The sequence below is a fragment of the Lynx rufus genome, unplaced genomic scaffold (assembly GCF_022079265.1).
Source record: "Lynx rufus isolate CCGP_SWC_20201006 ecotype Redwood Valley unplaced genomic scaffold, mLynRuf1.p SCAF_15, whole genome shotgun sequence".
In the NCBI taxonomy this organism is placed as follows: Eukaryota; Metazoa; Chordata; class Mammalia; order Carnivora; family Felidae; genus Lynx; species Lynx rufus.
The window spans coordinates 31,656,693-31,677,305 of record NW_025814829.1 but is presented as its reverse complement, the minus strand read 5'-3'; the positions used below and the strand labels follow the sequence as shown (position 1 = coordinate 31,677,305).

At 42.6% G+C, this 20,613-nt stretch overlaps 1 protein-coding gene across 1 annotated transcript in view; it reads left to right on the top strand.

The window, feature by feature from the left end:
- The window catches only part of LOC124509842 (potassium voltage-gated channel subfamily H member 1-like), a 194,677-nt gene that overhangs the window by 42,124 nt on the left and 131,940 nt on the right, over positions 1 to 20,613 (top strand). The window contains exons 4-5 of the mRNA XM_047076454.1: positions 2,083 to 2,211; positions 10,246 to 10,364. Coding sequence (XP_046932410.1) covers positions 2,083 to 2,211; positions 10,246 to 10,364 — 248 coding nt within the window. The remainder of the gene's footprint in view (positions 1 to 2,082; positions 2,212 to 10,245; positions 10,365 to 20,613) is intronic.

Genomic DNA, 20,613 nt, shown 5'->3' with positions numbered 1-20,613 from the left:
TACAGTGGGGCTCTCATGATCTGGTTGATATGGGCTAACGTCATCAATCCCAAGAGTCATAAATGGAATATAAAGATTAGATGGCACAGTTCCAACTGGAAAAGTTCACAGGCATTAGGCCCAGCTGACACAGTGCAGTGGATGGCCCATAGGTGGTGGCTGGGAAGGCCGTGGTTCCAAGGATTCCAGCAAGATTGAGGCTTCTGGGGTTAGACCTCACAAGTGGGGGAGGGCCTCTCATCTGATTCCTTACTGGTTTGATAAATTCACATTGTTTTCTGGTTTACCATCTGAAAAAACTTGCTTAAGTTTTTTTTTTGTTTTTTGTTTTTTGTTTTTTTTAGAGCAGAAAGAAAATGGTTTTTTGATTTGTTTGCTTTTTGTCTTACCAGCTAGGATATAATGGAGAACTGTGGGTGTATAAGTTCACTTGATGTGACACTTTATTCTGAGGTTTCTGTTGCTTAATTGAAAATGGTTTAAAACCCACAGGTTCTGAGCAGGGGACTGGGAGGAATAGTAACACAGACCTTTCAAAAACAGTAGGGGTTTCAAAGGCCATATTCTTCTTGATTTTGGAATGCTGTATGTGATTTTTGTATGGTGGATTTTTCTTTTGAAACACGTTTTTCTTAGGGTGACCTTATAACCTATTTGTCTTTTATAAGCATCCAGAAACAGGCAGCCGAAAATTATGGAAAGGGAAAATGGACAGAGGATTAAAATTAACTATGGATGATTACATAGATAATATCAGGATTTAAAGAGAATATATTCCCATATGATCTATTTGCTGCCTGTTTGTATATTTTATGGTTATTTATACTTCCATATGAATAAGTGGTATAGCCAGTTTTGTAAAGCTAATGTCAATCAGAGACGTCTCTCTGTCCATGTCATAGGATAGAGTTTGCTGTGATTGCCAGCAGAGACCCAGGTACTTCTTGGGGGTTTATTTCCATCTCCAAGATTCAGTGAGTTGTTTGCTTGTTATCTTCTTAAAGTAAAATAATATATGTAGAATGCTGAACACCATGCCTTCTCTAATTCTTAACATGGAGAAATACTTATTGTATTTTAACTTGAAAATGGTTATAAAATAGCATGTAAAGTTTTATCCCAGTTATGCAAAATTCAGCCAATAGTTATTAAGTTATTTCCCAGATGCTGTTTAAGGACCTGGGGTATGAGAACTAGGTAGGGAAGAACCTACCATTTCTTTGTGTCTCATTAATTTTTGCATCAGAGAGTTGATTGGTGTGGCTTGCTGTGATGTCCTCTATAGTCCACCCACCTCTATATGTCCACCCACCTTCTCCTTTTGTAGATTAGGGCAGTGCTTTGGAAGACCTCATTTATCCCCCATTTTCACTCAGGAATAAGGATTGGAAGTTAAAACACATTTGTTGAGCTTCCTAAAGCACTAGTATAATCACAGCCTAAACCACCTAGAAACCTCCTTTTTGAGAGAGCCTATGCTGGGAGAATCATCGTGGTGGTTCTCCTCCTTCTTCAGTGCGTTGTCACCTGCCCCATTGTATTGGACCTTTTGGATCTTTATTTTTGGGAGAGAGACTTAGAAATATACCTTTTTGGCCCATGGTTGATTGAGCATGTGAGTCAAACTGATGGATTCCCAAACTGGATTTTGACAGTAGGGCCTTTTAGCAATGGAAGTTGGAGTTTGCGTGGTCTGCTGTCCATGGTTGGCAATGCCCATTGTTGGTCCCTACTGTTTACTTGTCCACTGCATGGTCTAAGGCAAGTATGTAGGCTTCTGTACCTTAGTTCCTTCCGTAAGATCAGGAGGTTCTTGACCCATTTTCTAATCATTTTGCAAGGGTTAAGAGATCTACACTTACAAAATTATTTGAACTAAAGAAAATCCCTGCCAAATAGTCACCATGAAAGTTTTTTATTCCAGCAAGAAGAGGAATTAATGGTATGATATCCCAGCACCTAAAGGAATGAGACCATTCAAAAATGAATTAATATGTGTACCTATTCATTTCCAAGTCTTTATTCCATAGCCCCTCACATGAAAATGAAAATTACTGACCGACCTTTTGATGTCTCTTTCAGGGACACCTGTGTGGTTCTTTGTGAAAATTGCTCCAATTCGAAATGAACAGGATAAAGTGGTTTTATTTCTTTGCACTTTCAGTGACATAACAGCTTTCAAACAGCCCATTGAGGATGATTCATGTAAAGGTTTGTAATTCTGATTTATACAAAAACATTTATGCCTCCCCCCCCCCCCGTGGTGTGTCTCCCATTACGGAGAATTTGAGGTTGCCAAGGCAATCTCTGCACAAAGATCAAGATTTAAACTCAGATTTGTGTTGGGTAAAGCAGTGTATCATTCTGGAATGTATTAAGCGGGAGAAGGGGAGGAGAAAAAAAAAAACTTTGTTTAGGAAAGCATTTGAATCAATTGTATACCTTTTGTAGCTTAACCCTTTCCAGTAAAGGTTAGACAGAAGAAGGTAGGTGGACATCTTTGGTATCAGCGGAGTCTTTTTAGGTGTTCCCAGGACAGATCTCAGTCATGTAAATGAGGCAGTCCATGGCCACATTCATCTTACTTGTATATAAACTTTGTTAGATTTGACTGACATCTCTCCCTCTGTGGTTGATGGAGCTATGTCTGTGGCTGGTGAATTCATTGGAAACATGGTATTAATGAGGCCAGGGTCTTGAGTAGCCTTTCCATATGGGTCGTTTGATCAGCTTGTGACCACAGATTTTAGTGCTCACTTCAGCCATATCACATGCACGTATTGTTTGAATAATACTGGGGGCCAAGGAAGGAAATGGCTCAGGATTTCTAGAACATGTATATGCTTGAAGAGGTTCCACTAATCAGATGTACAAAAGATGGCTTGTGATTCCCAGAGGTTTGGGATTAGGGGGTGTCACAGCCCTCTCTTCCATCCGTCTACTCACATGCACGCGAGACAGTCAGGAGGCCGTCAGCTCTTCTTTGTTGCAGTGCTTCTTGGCTCTGTGGCTGATTTTCCAGCTCTCTCTGAGAACTCTGCTCCTTGCGGTTTCCCAAGATGCAGCAGAGAGATGCTAGAAGGGCCCGGGCAAGAGTGAAACTGACAAAATTGTGATTGTTAAAATGTGCCTTAGAGGAGGAAAGAAAAAACATTATGTGGGTGCTGAATCCTCTAGCACATGTGGATGCTCACATTTACAGAGTTCAGAGCACAGTCCTGTGTAGACCAGTGCATCCTATTTTTTTAAACTGATAACGATAACCCAGTAAATCGATTTTAGCCTGCCTTTTGATTTTAAGACGACTGCAGATGTCAAGTTTCTCGGCCAGTTCCTCAGCCTCCTGCAGTCTCCTTTTTCTCCTGCAGATCTGTGATTCCCTGATTCCTAGTTTCTGACTTGAAGATTCCTCAGTGCAACAGGGATTACACGGTGATAGACTCACTCATGATTAAGGGTCACCCTTCTGTCCTCCAGAAACGCCATTGGCTTTTTTTAACTGAATAAACTCCTAGATCCTGTTTTAAAGGCAGTCAGATATTTTGACATTTGCTTTTGCAAGTTTTCTCTTAAATCTTTAAAGTAACGTGATTTGGTTGAGTCAGCACACTTGCGTTTCACCACCACTGGAACATTTTTGGGTGACATGCAAGTATTGTTTAGTAGGAAAGACATACCCAACAGAGAATGTGCCACGTGGGTGTCTGCATTTGGTTCTTATGAAACGTGAAAGAAGAGATAAAAACAGTGACGCGGTGAGGCTCACCTAGGTTTATTTTCCAGGAGTAAAAAATGCTCTACTTCACTTAACCTGCCTCAATGATGCATTTCCTCGCTGATGAGAGTTTTGGTACGTGCACACACACCCACCTTAGTGCTCCCTGCAGGAACACTGCTAGTGGATCATCCTTAATGTCTCCTCCGAGACGTGACTTTGTAAGCCTGTACATTTTAAATGCCATGATGGGTATGTTTAGACACTCCCACTTTTATGTCACTGTGGCCCTGGCTGACGTTGATTTGGTAGTCCACTTGGGACAAGGTCAAATTTTATATTAGTCCATTTACGATAGAAGAGCATGACAGTTCTCCAGGCCTTGTTAGTTGTAAGGCTATAAACTGAAATTCTGGCTGCAAGGATCAAATCTAGGAAAACACATTGCTGTGTAGCTGGATTGTTCTCCTGACTTGACATTTCTTCTTGGATGTGCTCTCACATTGAGAGGTTCTGGCAGGTCCAACTGGGTTTTCAGTACAGCACCTCAGTCAGCAATAAGAGTCTCAGAAGTCTTGCTGACCCAGGCTTGTTTAGAATTCACTTTTGAGATGGAATGGAAGGGTGGATTATCCCAAACCCCAGAAATCCCCAGATAATTGCTCTTTGGCATAGCAGCACAAGATGTTTCCCAACATCAGATTAGTGTTCTTTTTAGTCAACTGTGCTCAAATTGTTTTTAAAATGACTTTATTTTCTCTAACTTTGGGGCTTGGGAGTGGGATAAGTGCATCCAGTAGTGACACGAGAAAGCCACTTGGTGCCTAACATTTTCCCAGAAACACTCCACAAAGTGGTAAACACACAGGGTAATCTTCAGTGGACTATTTTAGCATCTGACACAACGTAACTCCCCTTTGGCAAGTGATTGGGCCACCCCAGACCCCCTTTCCTTTAGTGTATCAGTTCTCAAGCTCCTTTTTATGAATCATCTGGGCCCCTGGACTTCCTTATCTCTTTTCTGTCCATCTTTTGACTACTTCCTTTGCTCTCTGACAAAAGGTGTCCACAGGACCTTCCTTTGGACAGAAAATGCAAGTCGAGCTAGGTTTGCTGTTTGGTAGCAGCTCTGGGGTGTGTGTATATGTATTTGAAGTCAGAATGACAGAGTAGATGGGAATTCTTGGCTGAAATGAGAATGGAATCTCTCACTTTTCTGTTATTATGGATAATTGGTAGTGGGGCTGCAGGACATTTTTCTCTGTCCTATTCTCGCTTCTCAGCTGAGAGGCTTGGGCAAGTGGGTAGAGAAGAGTTCGATGGTAAGGCTCAGGGTTTGCTCTCTGCATTGCTCCCCAAAGGATGAGGATGGATTACCCCTCTTGTTTTGTCTCTTACTCCACCAAATAGTCTCACACTGAAGGAGCGAATTCATTTTCAGAGACCCACAAATTTAGTGCTACATAGTTAAACTTGAGCCAGATTCAGATAAAGTAAAGGAATGTAAAACTCCAGAGGAGATTTTCAAAGGCCAAAGACTGAGAATATTCAGGGGTGAGGCCTCTGGCAAGCTGCTGTAACTGCTGATCTGTCCGTATGTCTTCCTGTGGGATATTCGTGAGGCACTCTTGGGAAAGAAACCAGACAGTGGATACCAGGCACAGGTGCCTTTGGCCCCTTCAGTATTAACATTTTATCCCTCTGCCCTTAGGATGATGGAAAGGTGATGATTTAGTGGCTGCTCCTCGAAGAAGCCACCCTAGATTTTTGGTTGTTTCTATAGTGATAGGGAAAAGACCAGGGGAGGAAGACTTGAGGGTGCTTGGGCAGTGTCCACACTGACTGTCCATCTTGGTCCTCAGTGTCTTCTGTGCTCTTGTGTATGTTGGGTTATGGCACCAGCTCCTCTAAGAGAATCTGTGACTCTGCAGATTAGGGCAAGCTTGGCCTCGCAGCCTTCCCACTGAGGTCAGGACACCTTACAGCCATCTCCTCTTCAACTTCTACTCAAAGTGACTTGGCATGATTTCCCAGGGAAGGAGCCTATATGTCTGTCTTTTCTTGTATCCCTGGACTTCTCCTTGGATGAGCTGGAATTTCATCTCACCCCAGAGTCATCTCTTCTTCTGGCCTAGGGAAACACAGGGCTTTGTGGGCTAAAGAAGCCTAGTGGGGGGCTTACCCCAGTTGAAACCAGTAGCCATCGTGTGGTCAAGGAAGGGGGAAATAGTTGCCCTTACTAAGAATGGAGAAAAGACCTAGTAAGTGCTTTTTAGCTGATTGCTGGATTACATATTGTGTTCCCTTTCTTCTATCCTTCTTCTCCCGTCATGCCTCCTCTTCCCTTCCTGCCCACCCCCTCTCACCCCAAAGACATACAGTAAGTGTGTGTGCTGAAGAGCTAGAGGTCTGCCTAAGGCAGAGGGGAGTGTACAAAGGAAGGAGTGAGCTGTTCTGCTGGTGGTAGGGCAGGATCCCAGAAAGGTTCCCTTAGGAGGAGCCGCCTTAGTTTCCTCATGGAAAATGACCATTGGATTTCCCCCAAGGAAGATTGTCTTGAGCTAGGTTCTCATTGGGTTGTCTCCTCCCATTTGTCCTTTTGGACAACAGGAGCTCTGTTGTTTTCAGGAATGTTTCTCCTGATGGCTTTGGTCCAAATTATACAAGGTATCTTCCATAAAATCCATTTGCTCCTCTATGTGTTTTTAATCTCATTGCATGGCTCTCACCCTAGTCACCCAAATTGGGAACCCAGAGGCTGCCTGGATTGCCACAGTATTGTCCAGGCATGCAGAGTCTCTTGCCTGGGGTCCTAACTGGTCTTTTATCTATCAACCTTGTTTTTTATTTTTTTTAATGTTTTTATTTATTTTTGAGAGGGAGGGAGAGAGAGAGAGAGAGCGAGAGCATGAGCTGGGGAGGGGCAGAGAGAGAGAGAGAGAGAGAGAGAGAGAGAGAGATAGAGAGATAGAATCTGAAGCAGGCTCTAGGCTCTGAGCTGTTAGCACAGAGCCTGACATGGGGCTCAAACTCATGAACTGTGAGATCATGACATGAGCTGAAGTCAGATGCTTAACCGACTGAGCCACCCAGGCATCCCTATCAACCTTGTTTTTTAAAATCTACTATTCACATTACCATTCTGTCTTTTGTCTTTTTTCTTCCTCCTCCTCTTCTTCTTCTTCCCCTTCTCCTTCTTCTTTTTCTTCTCCTTCTTCTCCTTCTCTTCTTCTTCTTCTTCTTCTCCTTCTCCTTCTTCCTCTTCTTCTTCTCCTTCTTCTTCTCCTTCTCCTTCTTCTTCTTCTCCTTCTTCTCCTCCTCCTCCTCCTCCTCCTCCTCCTCTTCCTCCTCCTCCTTCTCCTCCTCCTCCTCCTTCTTCTCCTCCTCCTCCTCCTCCTCCTCCTTCTTTTTCCTCTTCTTCATGTTTATTTATGTATTCTTGAGAGAGAGAAAGTGCAAGTGGGATGGGGCAGAGAGGGAGAGAGAGAATCTGAAGCAGGCTCTGCATTGTCCGTGCCACCCTCAATGTGGATCTCAAACCTACGAACTGTGAGATCATGACCTGAACCAAAGCCAGACGCTCAACTGGCTGAGCCACCCAGGCACCCACCATTCTGTCTTTCTAAAGTGAAATCAGAGTGTTTCCTCCTCCCTACTATATTTGAACTCCTCCCTGGTTCCCTATGGGTTTCAGAATGAAGTTCAGATTTCTCAGTTTGCTATCTAAGTTGTTATCACCAAAGTTCTTCTCCATCTGGCCCCTGACAACCACTTTAACATCACTTCAAGCCACTGTCTACACCCCCCTCCTCTCTACCAGTCATGGCATTTGGGATGTCTTACTCTTCACTGACATGTTACCCTATTTTATGATTTTCGCTTTTGTAGGTGCTGTTCCTTTTGTGTGCAATGTCTATCTTTTCCTTCTTGTGTTTTTAACTCCTACTCATCTTTCAAAATTTGTCCTAGTGTTACCCCTTCTGGGAAGCCTCCCAAGCCTGGATTAGATAGATATGCCTTCTCTGGACAGTCTTGACCATAGCATCCTATATTCATCTCTATTACAGAACTTAGCTAATGAGCTAAGTCATGGCTTATGTCATGGCTTTTAAAATTTATTTGCCAGTCTTCCCTACTAGAGTGCATGCTCTTTGAAGCCAGAGTCTGTATCTTATTTATCTTAGTATCTCTAGTACCTAGCACTATGCCTGGTATATAGCAATTATGTTTATAGAATTAATACATGAATGAATGAAGTTTTTTCATCTGGCCAGGCAATGATTCCTACTAGAAAGTATCTGTAGTTCAGAAAGAACATGGGGTGGAACTTGAGGGAGAACTTATTTCCTTCCATCAGAACAGGCAGAGCCTGGCCGTCCTGGTAGAGATGCGATGGAGAATTTCACACTGCCTGTCCGTTTCCCCATCCAACACCCACTTATCTTCCCATGCTGTCCACTGAGGTAGCCGAGAGCCAACTCCTTTAAGAGCCACATTCTTAGAAAGGTTTCGGGACTAGCCTGAGCCTGGGGAAATGCCTAGAGGTCCAGGGATCTTTCTTTTCATCCCTTGTGCTAGATAGACCAGGACCCTGAGCTCCCTGCCAGGCAGGGTCTGGGGTATCTGTCCTGCCACCTCCTTCTTATCATTGGTCCCAGAGTATGGGTCATGGTGGTGGTAGTAGTGATGGTAGTGGAAGGGTAGGTTGTGGGTTAGGTTGGGGGGGTGTTGCAGAGCCCTCGTTGATGTCTGCATGCCCAACTATGTTTTACCTGATTGAAAATTATACTTTCTGTTCTTGAAAATCGTTGTAGAATTCAATTCCAGTTTTGTTTGGAGCTGAAAGAGAGCCTAACTCTGAAAGAGACTTAAAAAAATTCTGGTTGACAGCTCACAAAGCAGATTCCAGTGAGCATCTTCATAAATGGTACATTTGGGGGAGATGTGAAACCTCTGCAGAGTCTGACCATCCCCTCCTGTTAACATTAATGGGACCCCTACCGCCTGACTACCATGTGTCTCTTTTCAAGCTGACTCCAGCGGTCCTATTTCTCTGCTTAATGGCATCAGGATGGATGAAAATGCCACTGTCTTTTATTAAACCTAGAACTTCTGGAATAAGATAATAAAGCACTGATTTGCTATTCTTTCCATGTTGACAAAAATTTATCCAGATCATGATTCTTAAAGGTGCAAAAAAAAGGGCCATTCTGCTGCTTAACTTCATTCCTCTGGATTCTAAGTCTATCTTGGAAAGGTGCTCCAGGGTAGAATTTGGCAGAACTGAGGTCTGCTGCAAGGTGTTGAATACTGCTAAACACTAAGGGATAAAAACCAAAAAAAAAGCACTTAGTCCTGTTTTTAGCTGTCACGTAAAAAGAGTTGGGTGCTCTGTTTACTTGCTATCTACTCCACGTCTAGGTCTTTGGAGCACCTCAACCCCAAGGTTGGTCTTGAGAACACTGCCAGGGTTTCATGGGTCTCTTGAGGCAATTGCCATGGTCATAACCTGGATGCAGATGAGTTGGGTTGCTGGGTATTGGAATGGACAGTTGTCTTTGGAGATAATTAAATGCAGTAAAGATCACTCATATGTCTTAGATTCTGCATTGTGGAGGGGGCTAGATTGGAAAAAGATCAGTATTTTACTTTTCCTGGAGGAGCTGGTCCAGAGTGCCAAGGAGGCCTCCAGACAGCCTCTGTTTTAGTCTGCTAACCTGAGCCCACTAAACTTAGCCCCTTTGTTTTACCGGACAAATGCACCCTGCCTTTAGGCAGCTAGAGTATTTTAATTTCCACTTTACAGATAAGGCTTAAGCAATTTAAATGACTGGTTGGTGATCACAAAGCAAGCTGGAGGCAGAAATGGGACTTGTGTCCAGATTTTTTTGCTCCAAGTTCGGCTCTTTGGGATTCTTGTTATTTGGAGGAACCTGTCAGCAACTGTCCTTCCCCCATCCCAGAGCAGACTAAAATATGCCTGTGCTTCACCGCCCCCCCCCCCCCCAAGGGATTAGATTCATTTCTCATTCCCCTGGCTTTGGAGAATGCATTGCATGGGATAGCCATTTAACTGGCTTGTCCATATAACACTTGGAACCTGCTTGGTCTCTACTAGAGCAGACTACGTGGGGGTTGGTGGCAGCTTGAGCCCAAAGTCTGAGAAATATCTCAATTGCCTGGCATTATCTGGCAGAAAAGCCTTGAGCTAGAGTGGAAACATCTGGGTTCTGGACTCTGTAGTCATCTGAGCACTCTGTGCTTCAGTTTTCCTATTTGTAAAACAGTACTAAAACCTGTCACAAAGCTATGATTAGGATAATGTGAAAAGGGAAGAGTAAACTGCGACACAAATTTGTCTAGGTGCTTTTCTGAGCAGCGAGTCTGGGCTGGGAGGAATACAGAATGATTCATGGGAGCCCAGGAGGACAATGGGTGTATGTGCTTCTGACAGCCTAACTTGTGGTGTGAATGTCCATGACCTTCAGGACATGGTTGAAGCTGTCCTTTCTCTCCTCTACATGCTCCAGGCTGGGGGAAGTTTGCTCGGCTGACCAGAGCACTGACGAGCAGCAGGGGGGTCCTGCAGCAGCTGGCTCCCAGCGTGCAGAAAGGCGAGAACGTCCACAAGCATTCCCGCCTGGCTGAGGTAAGGGCAAGGGGCCAGCTCGTCTTAAACCACACTTCCCTGGGATCCCTGGGCTGAGAAAATGCCACAAAGCAAGTGTGTGGTTTGGAATGGACTTTCAGGACCCTCACACTCATGTATTGGCTGGGCTGCACACCACAATGAGTGACTTTGGGAAAGTGACCTAATTCCTTTGAGCTTTGTACTTTCCCATATGTAAAAGGGGCCTGCAGACAGCTCTGTTCTAATGTATTGAGGTTACAGGTGTCAGTTCACTTTTTTTGAGGGAGTAGACAAAGAGCTAGAAGTGCTATAGACATGAAGGGGTTTTTACTTCTAAACCATAAACAATTTTGTTATTCAAGCAATACATATTATTAGAGGGGAAACAAAGGTACAGAAAGCAAAAAGAAAAAAACCAACAACCTGTAATCTCACTAACCACATGGCTTTATTGTTATTTTTGTATACATTCTTTAACTCTTTTCTTTGCATATGTTGTCTTTCCTAAAGCCTAATAAATACATTTTTCATGTTAATATTTATGAAGTTCAGATGTATCTAAGAATCAATGTGTATATTTGATACGGTCGTGTTACCTTTTCTTCCCTTTCTATAATCATGAACATCTTTCCAGGTTAATACATGTACCTGAAATTCTTGTTGTTCTGGTAACCTTTGTAGTAAGGAAAACCTGTGACAGGTGGTATTCTCCCTTTTACTGGGACAAATCAGCAGCTGGGCTGCCTGGACTTAATGTACCCAAATTACTGGTCTCTGTCTTTGGTGGTTCTGCATCCAAATCACTTATTATCTGCCTTTGATGGTGTCTGGTCCTCGTTCTTTCCACTCAGCCTGGTGGACCAGGTAAGAGCATTATACCCTGCACACAGGAAGCTTTCATTTTAGCCAGAGATGACAGTGTATGTTGTCTCTCTGCCTGGTGGTGGCCACTCAGCTCTTGACCCTTGCTCCGATGCCAGGACCCTTTCTGGCCTGACTCCTGGCTCCCGGACTCCTAAGAGAGAAACTGCCAGCATGGTGTGGCTCACAGGGGCGCTGCGCACAAGTGCACTGAGTGTCAGATGTATTAACTACAGATCTCCTTGCGGCATCCCAAAGCTTTGGCCAATAGTGGGAGTGGGAGGATTCACCTGTGTCATGTTAGAGAAGGAGAGGCATTTGGAAGCATAGTTTTTGGTCATGATGTGGGCTTAGTATAAGATAGGAAGAATAATAAAGGAGACCTTTTGTTCACAGCCTGCACTTTCCTTGTTGGGTCTTTTGGTTAATAAAACAACCTTCTTTGGGGCTGTTCTCTGCCTTGCTGACTCTTAGCCACTCTGCTTGCCGTTCCTTGCACACACCACACCTGCTCTTCTCGCAGATATCTGCGGGGCAGTTCCTTCACCAACTCCAAGTCTTTGCTCAAATGTCATTTTTTCTGGGTGGCTACCCGAATCAGGGTTCTACCAGAGAAACAGAACCACTAGGATATTTGTATGTTAAGAGATTTATTGCAAGGAATTGGTTTATGTGATTGTGGGGGCTGGCTAGGCAAGTCTAAAATTTGTAGGGCAGCTTGGCCAACTGGGAAAAACTCTTGGACGGATCTGATGCCAAAGTCCACAGATGGTATTTCTTCTCCTGCAGTTCTGCTCTTAAGGCCTTTCAACTGATTAGGCAGGGCCCGCCCAGATTATAGGGTATACTCTGCTTTCCTGGAAGTCAGCTTATTGTAGCTATCACATCTACAAAATTCCTTCACTGGAATGCTTAGATTAGTGTTTGATCAAAAAGCTGGGTACCATGGCCTAGCCAAGTTGACACATAATACTAACAATTACAGTTCATGCCTTGTCAGCTTGTCATACACATTTACTTAAACCATACTTAATCTCCCAATAAAGACAGTAGCAAAGTCATACTTCCACTTAACATGCTCCACTTATCCTGCATATAACCAAAAACATGCCAGCTCTTCCCACAGAAGAGGACACAAAATCCTTGGGTGATGTTCACTCTTCCCCTTGATACTCTGTCACTTAAATACTCAGATGTAAACTAGTATTAATGCATCTTATGTTTGTTGATAGGGGGCAAGAGAGGGAAGAAAATAGAGTATTTGCTTAATATATGTATATATACATATATATGCGTATGTATGTACTATATATATACACACACACACATTTGTATGAAAATGAAAATACTCTTAACTCCTAATTCTCTCCTGCTCTTTTTCTCCACTTAGTCCCTTATAATGTACTATACAGCTTATTCATTTATTCTGTTTGTTATTCATCAATACATCCCAAGTACTTAAAACAGTGCCAGGCACATAGTATATAGCTTATCAGTAGTGGGTTTTTTTTTTTAATTGATTGAATTGATGACAGAAAGGAAATGATGTTTTTGTCGACCTGTCTGGCAGAAGCACTTGCTCACTGACTGGCAATATGAAGCAGACATCTGGGTCCCATCCCAGGGAATAGTAAATTTTAGTTAGCCTGGCTAGAGGCTTATGGATTGTATCTTTACCAAGAACCAGATTTGGATTTTGTTGATTTACTCAAATGGTTTTCTGTTTCCAATTCATTGATTTCTGCCCTAATGTTTATTATTTATTTTCTCCTATTTACTTTGGGTTTAACTCACTCCTCTTTTTTTTTAGTTTCCTAAGCTAGAAACTTAGATTATTGATTTTTGATCTTTCTTCTCTTCTCATATATGCATTCAATGCTGTAAATCTTCCTCTAAGCACTACTTTCACTGCATCCCACAAATGTAAGTTCTGTGTTCATTAAAAAAATTTTTTTAATGATTACTTATTTTTGAGAGAGAGAGAGAGACAGAGTGCAAGTGGGGAAGGGGCAGAGAGAGAGGGAGGCACAGAATCCCAAGCAGGCTCCAGGCTCCAAGCTGTCAGCACAGAGCCGGATGCAGGTCTCGAACTCATGAACTGTGAGATCATGACCTGAGCCAAAGTCAGACACTCAACTGGCTGAGCCACCCAGGTGCCCCAAGTTCTGTGTTCATTTTAAACTGTTCTCAGTTTAAAAATATTTTGAAATTTCTCTTGGGATTTCTTTTTTTATCTCATGTTATTTAGAAATGTGTTGTTTAATCTCCAAATATTTTGGGGTTTCACAGCTATCTTTTTGTTATTGCTTTCTAGGTTTTAAATCCACTGTAATCTGAGACCAGACATTGTATAATTTCTGTTGTTTTAAATTTGTTAAGGCTGTTCCACTGACAATAAGTTCCTTAATTTTTGTCAGAGAAAATCATTATTTCTCCCTTACTTTTTTTAAAAAAAGTTTACTTATTTATATATATAGAGTGAGCATGTGTGCAAGCTGGGGAGGGGCAGAGAGGGAGGGAGGGAGGGAGGGAGAGAGAGAGAGAGAGAGAGAGAGAGAGAGAAAGAGAAAGAATGAATGAATCCCAAGCAGGCTCTGGGCTATCTGAGCAGGGCCTGACACAGGGCTCGATCTCATGAACTGTGAGATCATGACCTGAGCCAAGATAAAGGGTAGGATGTTTAACTGACTGAGCCACACAGGTGCCCATCTCCTTCACTTTTTAAAGATCATTTTATAGGGTACAGAATTCTAGACTGGTGATTGTTTGTTTGTTTGTTCTTCTCTCAACTCTAAATATTTTAGTCTGCTCTCTTTTTGCTTATGTTTCTGAGGAGAAGTTAGATGTACTTCTTATCTTGGCTCCTTATAGGTTAGGTATTTTTTGCCTCTGGCTTCTTTCAGGATTTTTTTTTTTTTTTACCTTTGATTTCCTGCAGTTTGAGTATGATGTATGCCTGTGTGTGTTGTCTGTTTATTTAATGGTCCTATATTCTGTTTCTGTTCTGTGAGCTTCCTGAAACTGGGATTTGGCAACTGATATGAATTTGGGGGAAATTGTCAGTCATTATTGCTTCAAATATGTTTTCTGTTTCTCTCTTTCTTCCCCTTCTGGTGTCTCCATTACACCTATGTTACACCTTTTGCAGCTGTCCCACAGTCCCTGGATATTGTTTTATTTGGTCCTTTTTCTCTTTGCTTTTCGGTTTTGGAGCTTCTATTAAATCCTCAAGCTCAGAGATTCTTTCCTCAGCTGTGTTCAGTCTGCTAATGAGCTCATCAAAGGCATTCTTCGTTTCTGTTAAGAGTGTTTTTGATATCTAGTATTTCTTTTTGGTTCTTTCTTAGAATTTCCATCTCTTTTCTTACATAACCCATCTGTTCTTGCATGTTACGTTTTCCATTAGAGCCCTTCGCATATTAATCATGGTTGTGTTAATTCCTGGTCTGATAATTCCAAAGCCCCTATCATTCCTGGGTCTGGTTCTGATGCTGCACTGTGTCTTTAGACTGTTTTTTGGCTTTTGGTATGGCTTGCAGTGTTTTGAAAGCTGAACTTGATGTGCTGGGTAAAAGGCACTTGGGTAAATAAATAGGCCCTTAGTGGTGTGGGAGTGAGGTGTCAGGGGAGAAGCAGCATTTATAGTCCTATAATTAGCTGTTCTAAGGAGCTTATGCCCCTGGAATGTGAATTTCACGAATGTCTCTCAGTATATTCCCTACTTAGGCCAGACAAAATGCATAGAGGGGCCCAGAATTGGATATCCCCACCCCCCTATCAGAGAGGCTCCACGAAACCTAATACATGAATTAGGTTCTGGTTCAATAGTTTCTCCTGAGGGCAGACTTTTTTTTTAAAGAAGAATAGAATGCTCTCATGTATTTCAGTATGGTTACTTTTCTCCTCCTCTTCAAGAAGCATGAGAGTATATTTTTCTTTGATTTTCACTGTGAGGATGGCTACAGGTCCTGGAGGTCAAGCTCTCAAAACCACGAGTGGCTCCCCCTGGAACTTGTAATTCTCAGACTTGGTCACACTGAGCCACCTGCAGGTTAGATTTCCCCATCCGGCACTAGTTTTTGTGCAGGCTTCTGCTCATGGAAAGTTGTTATTTCTTTTATTCACCTGCCCTCTTCTCCAATTTTGGTGCAGCACTTGCTGTGAAGTTTCGCTTCTTGGATGGATCTAAGGATTGTAGATTTTTCAGTTTGTTCAGCATTTTTGCTTGTTGTTATGATGGAGTGACAGTTTCCATTCTGAAGTGGAAGTTGGCAGGTAAGTTTTAAACAGAGAAAATGTGTTCCCTGCTCATGGCCTGTCGCCAGTTTCCTGCTCAGTTTTCTCAGTGGTAGGGGCCACTGGCCAAATGGTGATTACGAGTGTGGATACTGCAGACCTCTCCCACTTCTGGGAAGGTGTGAACACAAAGCCCAAGTGGACTGGAAATAACAGGTTTGCTTTTGTGTGGATTGCATGCGTTATTTTCAAGGCCACCTTGTTTCCCTGTTAGACTGCTTTCCTGAGCTCAGGCAGTCTGGCTTTAGTGCTCACCTTACTCCTCAATATCTCCCTCCTGGACTGATTGTAGGAAAGAAAGAGGCACTTACTGTATGCTATGTTCTGGGCTTCTTGTCTTTAATCCTCTAAACAACTTGGAGCAGTTTTACAGAGGTGGAAACTGGGGCATAGGGAAGGTCACAAACTTGTTCATGGTCACCTGGCAGCAGGGGGTAGACTCTGGATTGAGAACCAGGTTTATGTGACTTTAAACCCAACCTGTTTCCCAACTGGGCCAGTTCCTTCTGTGAATTCCATGGTCTCCCTCCTCTCAGGATAGAGAACCAAGGCCACTTTGTCTTCTGTTCTGGAGCACCCTGTTCCCTTGACCTCAGTTATTAGTATGAGCACCTGTTCTTTTAGCGGGCCAGTTTATTTTCAGATCTTCGTGCGTGAGTCAGGCCAGAGGACCCTTGTCAAGGGTTGAGTTCTGTGGGGTACACATGCTGAGTAACATCTATGAAGGAGAAGGGGGAGGAAGCAGCACTGGGGGAGGGGGGCATCAGACCACAGTGCAGATCTGGTAGAGGCTCTGCAGCCTGACTGGAGCTTTGTAGCAGAGATGGCCTGCTGGGCTGGGCAGGGGGGTCCCATACAGGGCACAAGGGCCAGGCCTCTCAGCCACCGTCTTGCTCAGTCAGTGGCAGGTGCCTCAGTGGAAAGTTCAGGTTTCTGTCCCTGAGGAAGCTAACAGGGGGCTATCCACTAACTGCACCTGCAGCTGGGCAGAGAATCCTTTCTGGAAGTGGGATCTGAGGGGGTGTATTTCAGAGTTCACTACCACACTGTAATGCTTTCTGCCTTAATAGGGAGGAGAGCCACAGTCAGTGTATGGAAGGGCATCACTCCTGCTTAGAGGATTCCGCACTGCGGTTTTCACACAGGGCTGACCCTGCTGGGGTCTGGTCCATCTCGGAGCATTCTGGCGCCATGCCAGCCTCTCTGTCTGGAACGGCTGTGGGGAAGACATGGAGGGGAAAGCACCTTTCCCTGTCACGTCCTCTTTCAGTGCTTCCCTGTGAGTGAGCCAGCTCAAGATATAATGTAGATATGCCATCGTGACGGGCACATCATTCAGCCATGTGCCCGGGGGGTGCGTGGCCCAGCTCCTGATTCTCACCATCTCACCGTAAGGACACTTGGTACATGGCACGTGTTCTGCTGTTCTCCACGCCAGTGATCGCAGTGATGGGCTGAAGTAGCATTGCAGGTTCCAACCCACTGAGCAACTTACTCAGTTGTGAGAGTTCAGGCAAGTCATTTCACCTCTAAGAGCTCCCATTTCCTCCTCTTCCTTCTCTTCAAGTGGAGGGAGTGAGTTCAAACGAGAATAATATGTACCCACAGATTTGTTCAGAGTAGGTTCTCAATGCAAACACTTTGGCATATAGTATGCTCAACGGTATTAATATTAAATTTTCATTTTTGGTTCTTTAAATATTTAAAAAGTTCTCAAGGGGCGCCTGGGTGGCTCAGTCAGTTGGGCGTCTGACTTTGGCTCAGGTAGTGATCTCACGGCTTGTGAGCTGTGCTGACAGCTCAGAGCCTGGAGCCTGCATTGGATTCTGTGTCTCCCTGTCTCCCTGCTCCTCCCCCACTTCTGTGCACGCTCTTTCTCTCTCAAAAATAAACACTACAAAAAAAATTTTTTTTTAAAAGTTCCTCAAAAAAGGAACTTTGGGACAAGATGGATGGACATTGAGTACAGTGCTAAGTGAAATAAATCAGACAGAGGAAGGGCAAATAGTGTATGATCTTACTTATATGTGGAATCTAAAAACAAACAGGCAAACAAAAAAAACCCGAAGTCATAGATACAGAGAATAGTTGATGGTTGCTAAGTTGGGGATGGGAGAAATGGGGGAAGGGGTTCAAAAGTGTACAAACTTACACTTATAAAATGAGTAAGTTAGGGGGATGTAACATACAGCATGGTGGCTATAGTTAACAATACTGTATTGCGTATTTCAAAATTAGTAAGACAGTAGATGTTAAAAGTTCTCATCAGAAGAAAAATTTGTAACTGTGTATAGTGATCATTTCACAACTATACACAAATCAGATCATTATGTTGTATATCTGAGACTAATATGTTACACGTCAATTACATCTCAGTAAGGAAAAAATTTCAGTTTTCAGAAATAAAACAGGTTCTTCTTTATCAGATTTTAAAACAGAGGTATATAAAGTAAGAAGTGAAATGTCCACTATTTCTTGGAAGTAACCATTTTTAAACAGTGTATGAGTTTTATTACAATGTGTTTGTATATATTTATAGTGATTTTTTAAACAAAAATGTGGTCCTAGCATACAAATTATTTTCCATTGTGCTTTTTTTCCCCTACTTACTCGTGTATTTGGGATATTTTCCTAACAGTACATATGCCCTTCATTCTTTTTTTTTCCCCTTTAAAAAAATTTTTTTTGACGCTTATTTATTTTTGAGAGAGAGAATGGGGGAGGGGCGGAGAGAGAGGGAAACACAGAATCTGAAACAGGCTCCAGGCTCTGAGCTGTCAGAGCCGCATGCGGGGCTTGAACTCACTAACCTTGAGATCATGACCTGAGCCAAAGTTGGAACCTTAAGCGACTGCACCACCCAGGTGCCCCGCCTTCATTTTTACTGGTTCTTTTGTCTTCCACTGCATGACTGTATCCAGATCTATTTAGCTATCCTCCCTTGATGGGTATTTATACAGTTACCAATTTTTGGCTATTATAGATAACACTTCAGTGAACCTCCTTGTATGTATATTTTTGGTTTTAAAATAGAAATCTTTTAAACAGAGAGGTAAAGAGTAATTTAACAAGCCTTCTTTTATTATACAATCTATATAGTGAATGTTGACAGTTTCTCACTTCAAATTCTTTTGTGAAAATTAAAATATTAAAGATAAAGTTGAGGTCCTCTTTAAACTTATTCCTAGAGGTAGTCATTACCCTGAAATTGTATATCTCCTTACTACTGGTGTTTTAATATTTTTATCACTTATGTATTTAACCATAAAGCACATATGGTATGATTGTGTGTATTTTAAAAATATATTTGTACAAATGATATCATACTGTGATATTTTATAACTTGCATTTTACACCCAACATTGATTTTTGAAAGCTTTTTATTTGAAAGAATTACAGATTCACAGGAAGTTGCAAAACTAGTATGGAGAGTGGTTCCTTTCACCCAACCTCCCTCAATGGTAACATCTTATATAACTGTCCTACAATAGCAAAACCAGGAAATCGGCATGTGTAGAATAAGAATCGCGTTACTTAAATTAAAGATTATATATGGGCTTTACCAGTTTTTACATGCATTCGTGTGTGTGTGTGTGTGTGTGTGTGTGTGTGTGTGTATGCATGTAAGTGTATATTTAGTTTTGGAAGGAGCTGCCAAACTATTTGCCAATTGCAGTTGGTTATATCACTTCATCTTCCTACCAGCAATGCGGTTTCTCTACATCCTTGCCAGCATTTGATATTGTCACTCTTTCTCATTTTTCACACTAATGAATGTATCGTGATAGCTCATCGTGGTCTTAGTTTGCATTTTAGTAAATGGCTCAAGATGCTGAACATCTTTTCTTGAGCTTGTTTCCGACTACAAGCTTATTGGGTAAAAAGCTTATTCATGTCTCTTGCCCATTTTTAAATTCAGTTCTGCTAACATTTCTTTCTTTTTTTATTGCATTAAACATGTAGGCATACTTTAAAATCTTCTCTCTTACCATTTAATTTTCTCTCGAGCTTATCTACAGCTAGAGGTTTTTGGTGGGAGTCTGTTGGGTCCCCAGTTGTGGAGGCATCTGGATATGGTGGTTGAGTGTGCCTGTAGCATATATCATAAAGTTTCCCCGGGGTTCAGACCAGCTTTTCTGTAAAAGTTTTAGCCCTGGGGCTTCCAACCATGTGCACAGTGTGAATTCCGGCTCCACCCTTGTGTATGGCATACGTTTGGGGTTTTGATTTGTCACACATAACGCTTTTTCTCCCCAAAATTCCAGACATGTGTCCAGTTTCCTTTTATATGTGGTGGAGGTCTTTTGTTCTGTGTTTCTCTGTCAGGGAAGCCCTTTGTCACCCCAGCCAGAGCCTGTGTGACCCCCTCCTGTCCTCTACAGTGTGCCCCCTCTTCTGATAACCCCGCTTCCAAAAAAACACCTGGGCTGTTTGGTTTCAGCTCCTACTGGCCGCTTTGGTTTTGTGCTCCTGTTTCGCTTCCGATACCTGAGATTTTGAACTTTACGATTTCTTTTTAAATGTTTAATTTTTAAACAGCATCTCAGCATGTTTGGTATAACTGAAAGTTTGCCGTATTTGCTTAGTTCACTCTATTGACTGTTGGCTCTGTAAATACTTGCGCTCATGTGAATATGACAGGTTCCTAGAAGTACGATTAAGGAGACAGAGGGTACAAACATTTAAAACTTGGTAGAAACTGCCAGAGTTCACATGACAAGGTTGTACCCATTTATGCTGCCTGTCTAACCCCATGTGCCACTTTCTTCTGTCCCCATTACTGCATGTGGTGCTACCGATTGCTTTACTCAGTCTGAAGTTTTAACATTTAAATTCATTAAAATTTTTTTAAGTTTATTTATTTATTTTGAGAGGGAGAGAGAGTGAGCACGAGTGAGGGAGGGGCAGAAAGAGAGGGAGAGGGAACCCCAAGCAGGCTCCATGCTGTCAGTGCAGAGCCTGATGTGGGGCTCAAACCCATGAACCATGAGATCATGACCTGAGCTGAAATCAATAGTTGGATGTTTAACCCACTAAGCCACCCAGGCACCCCAACATTTTCATTAATTTTTAAAGGAGGAGCACTTACTTTTTTATGTACTGCACAGGG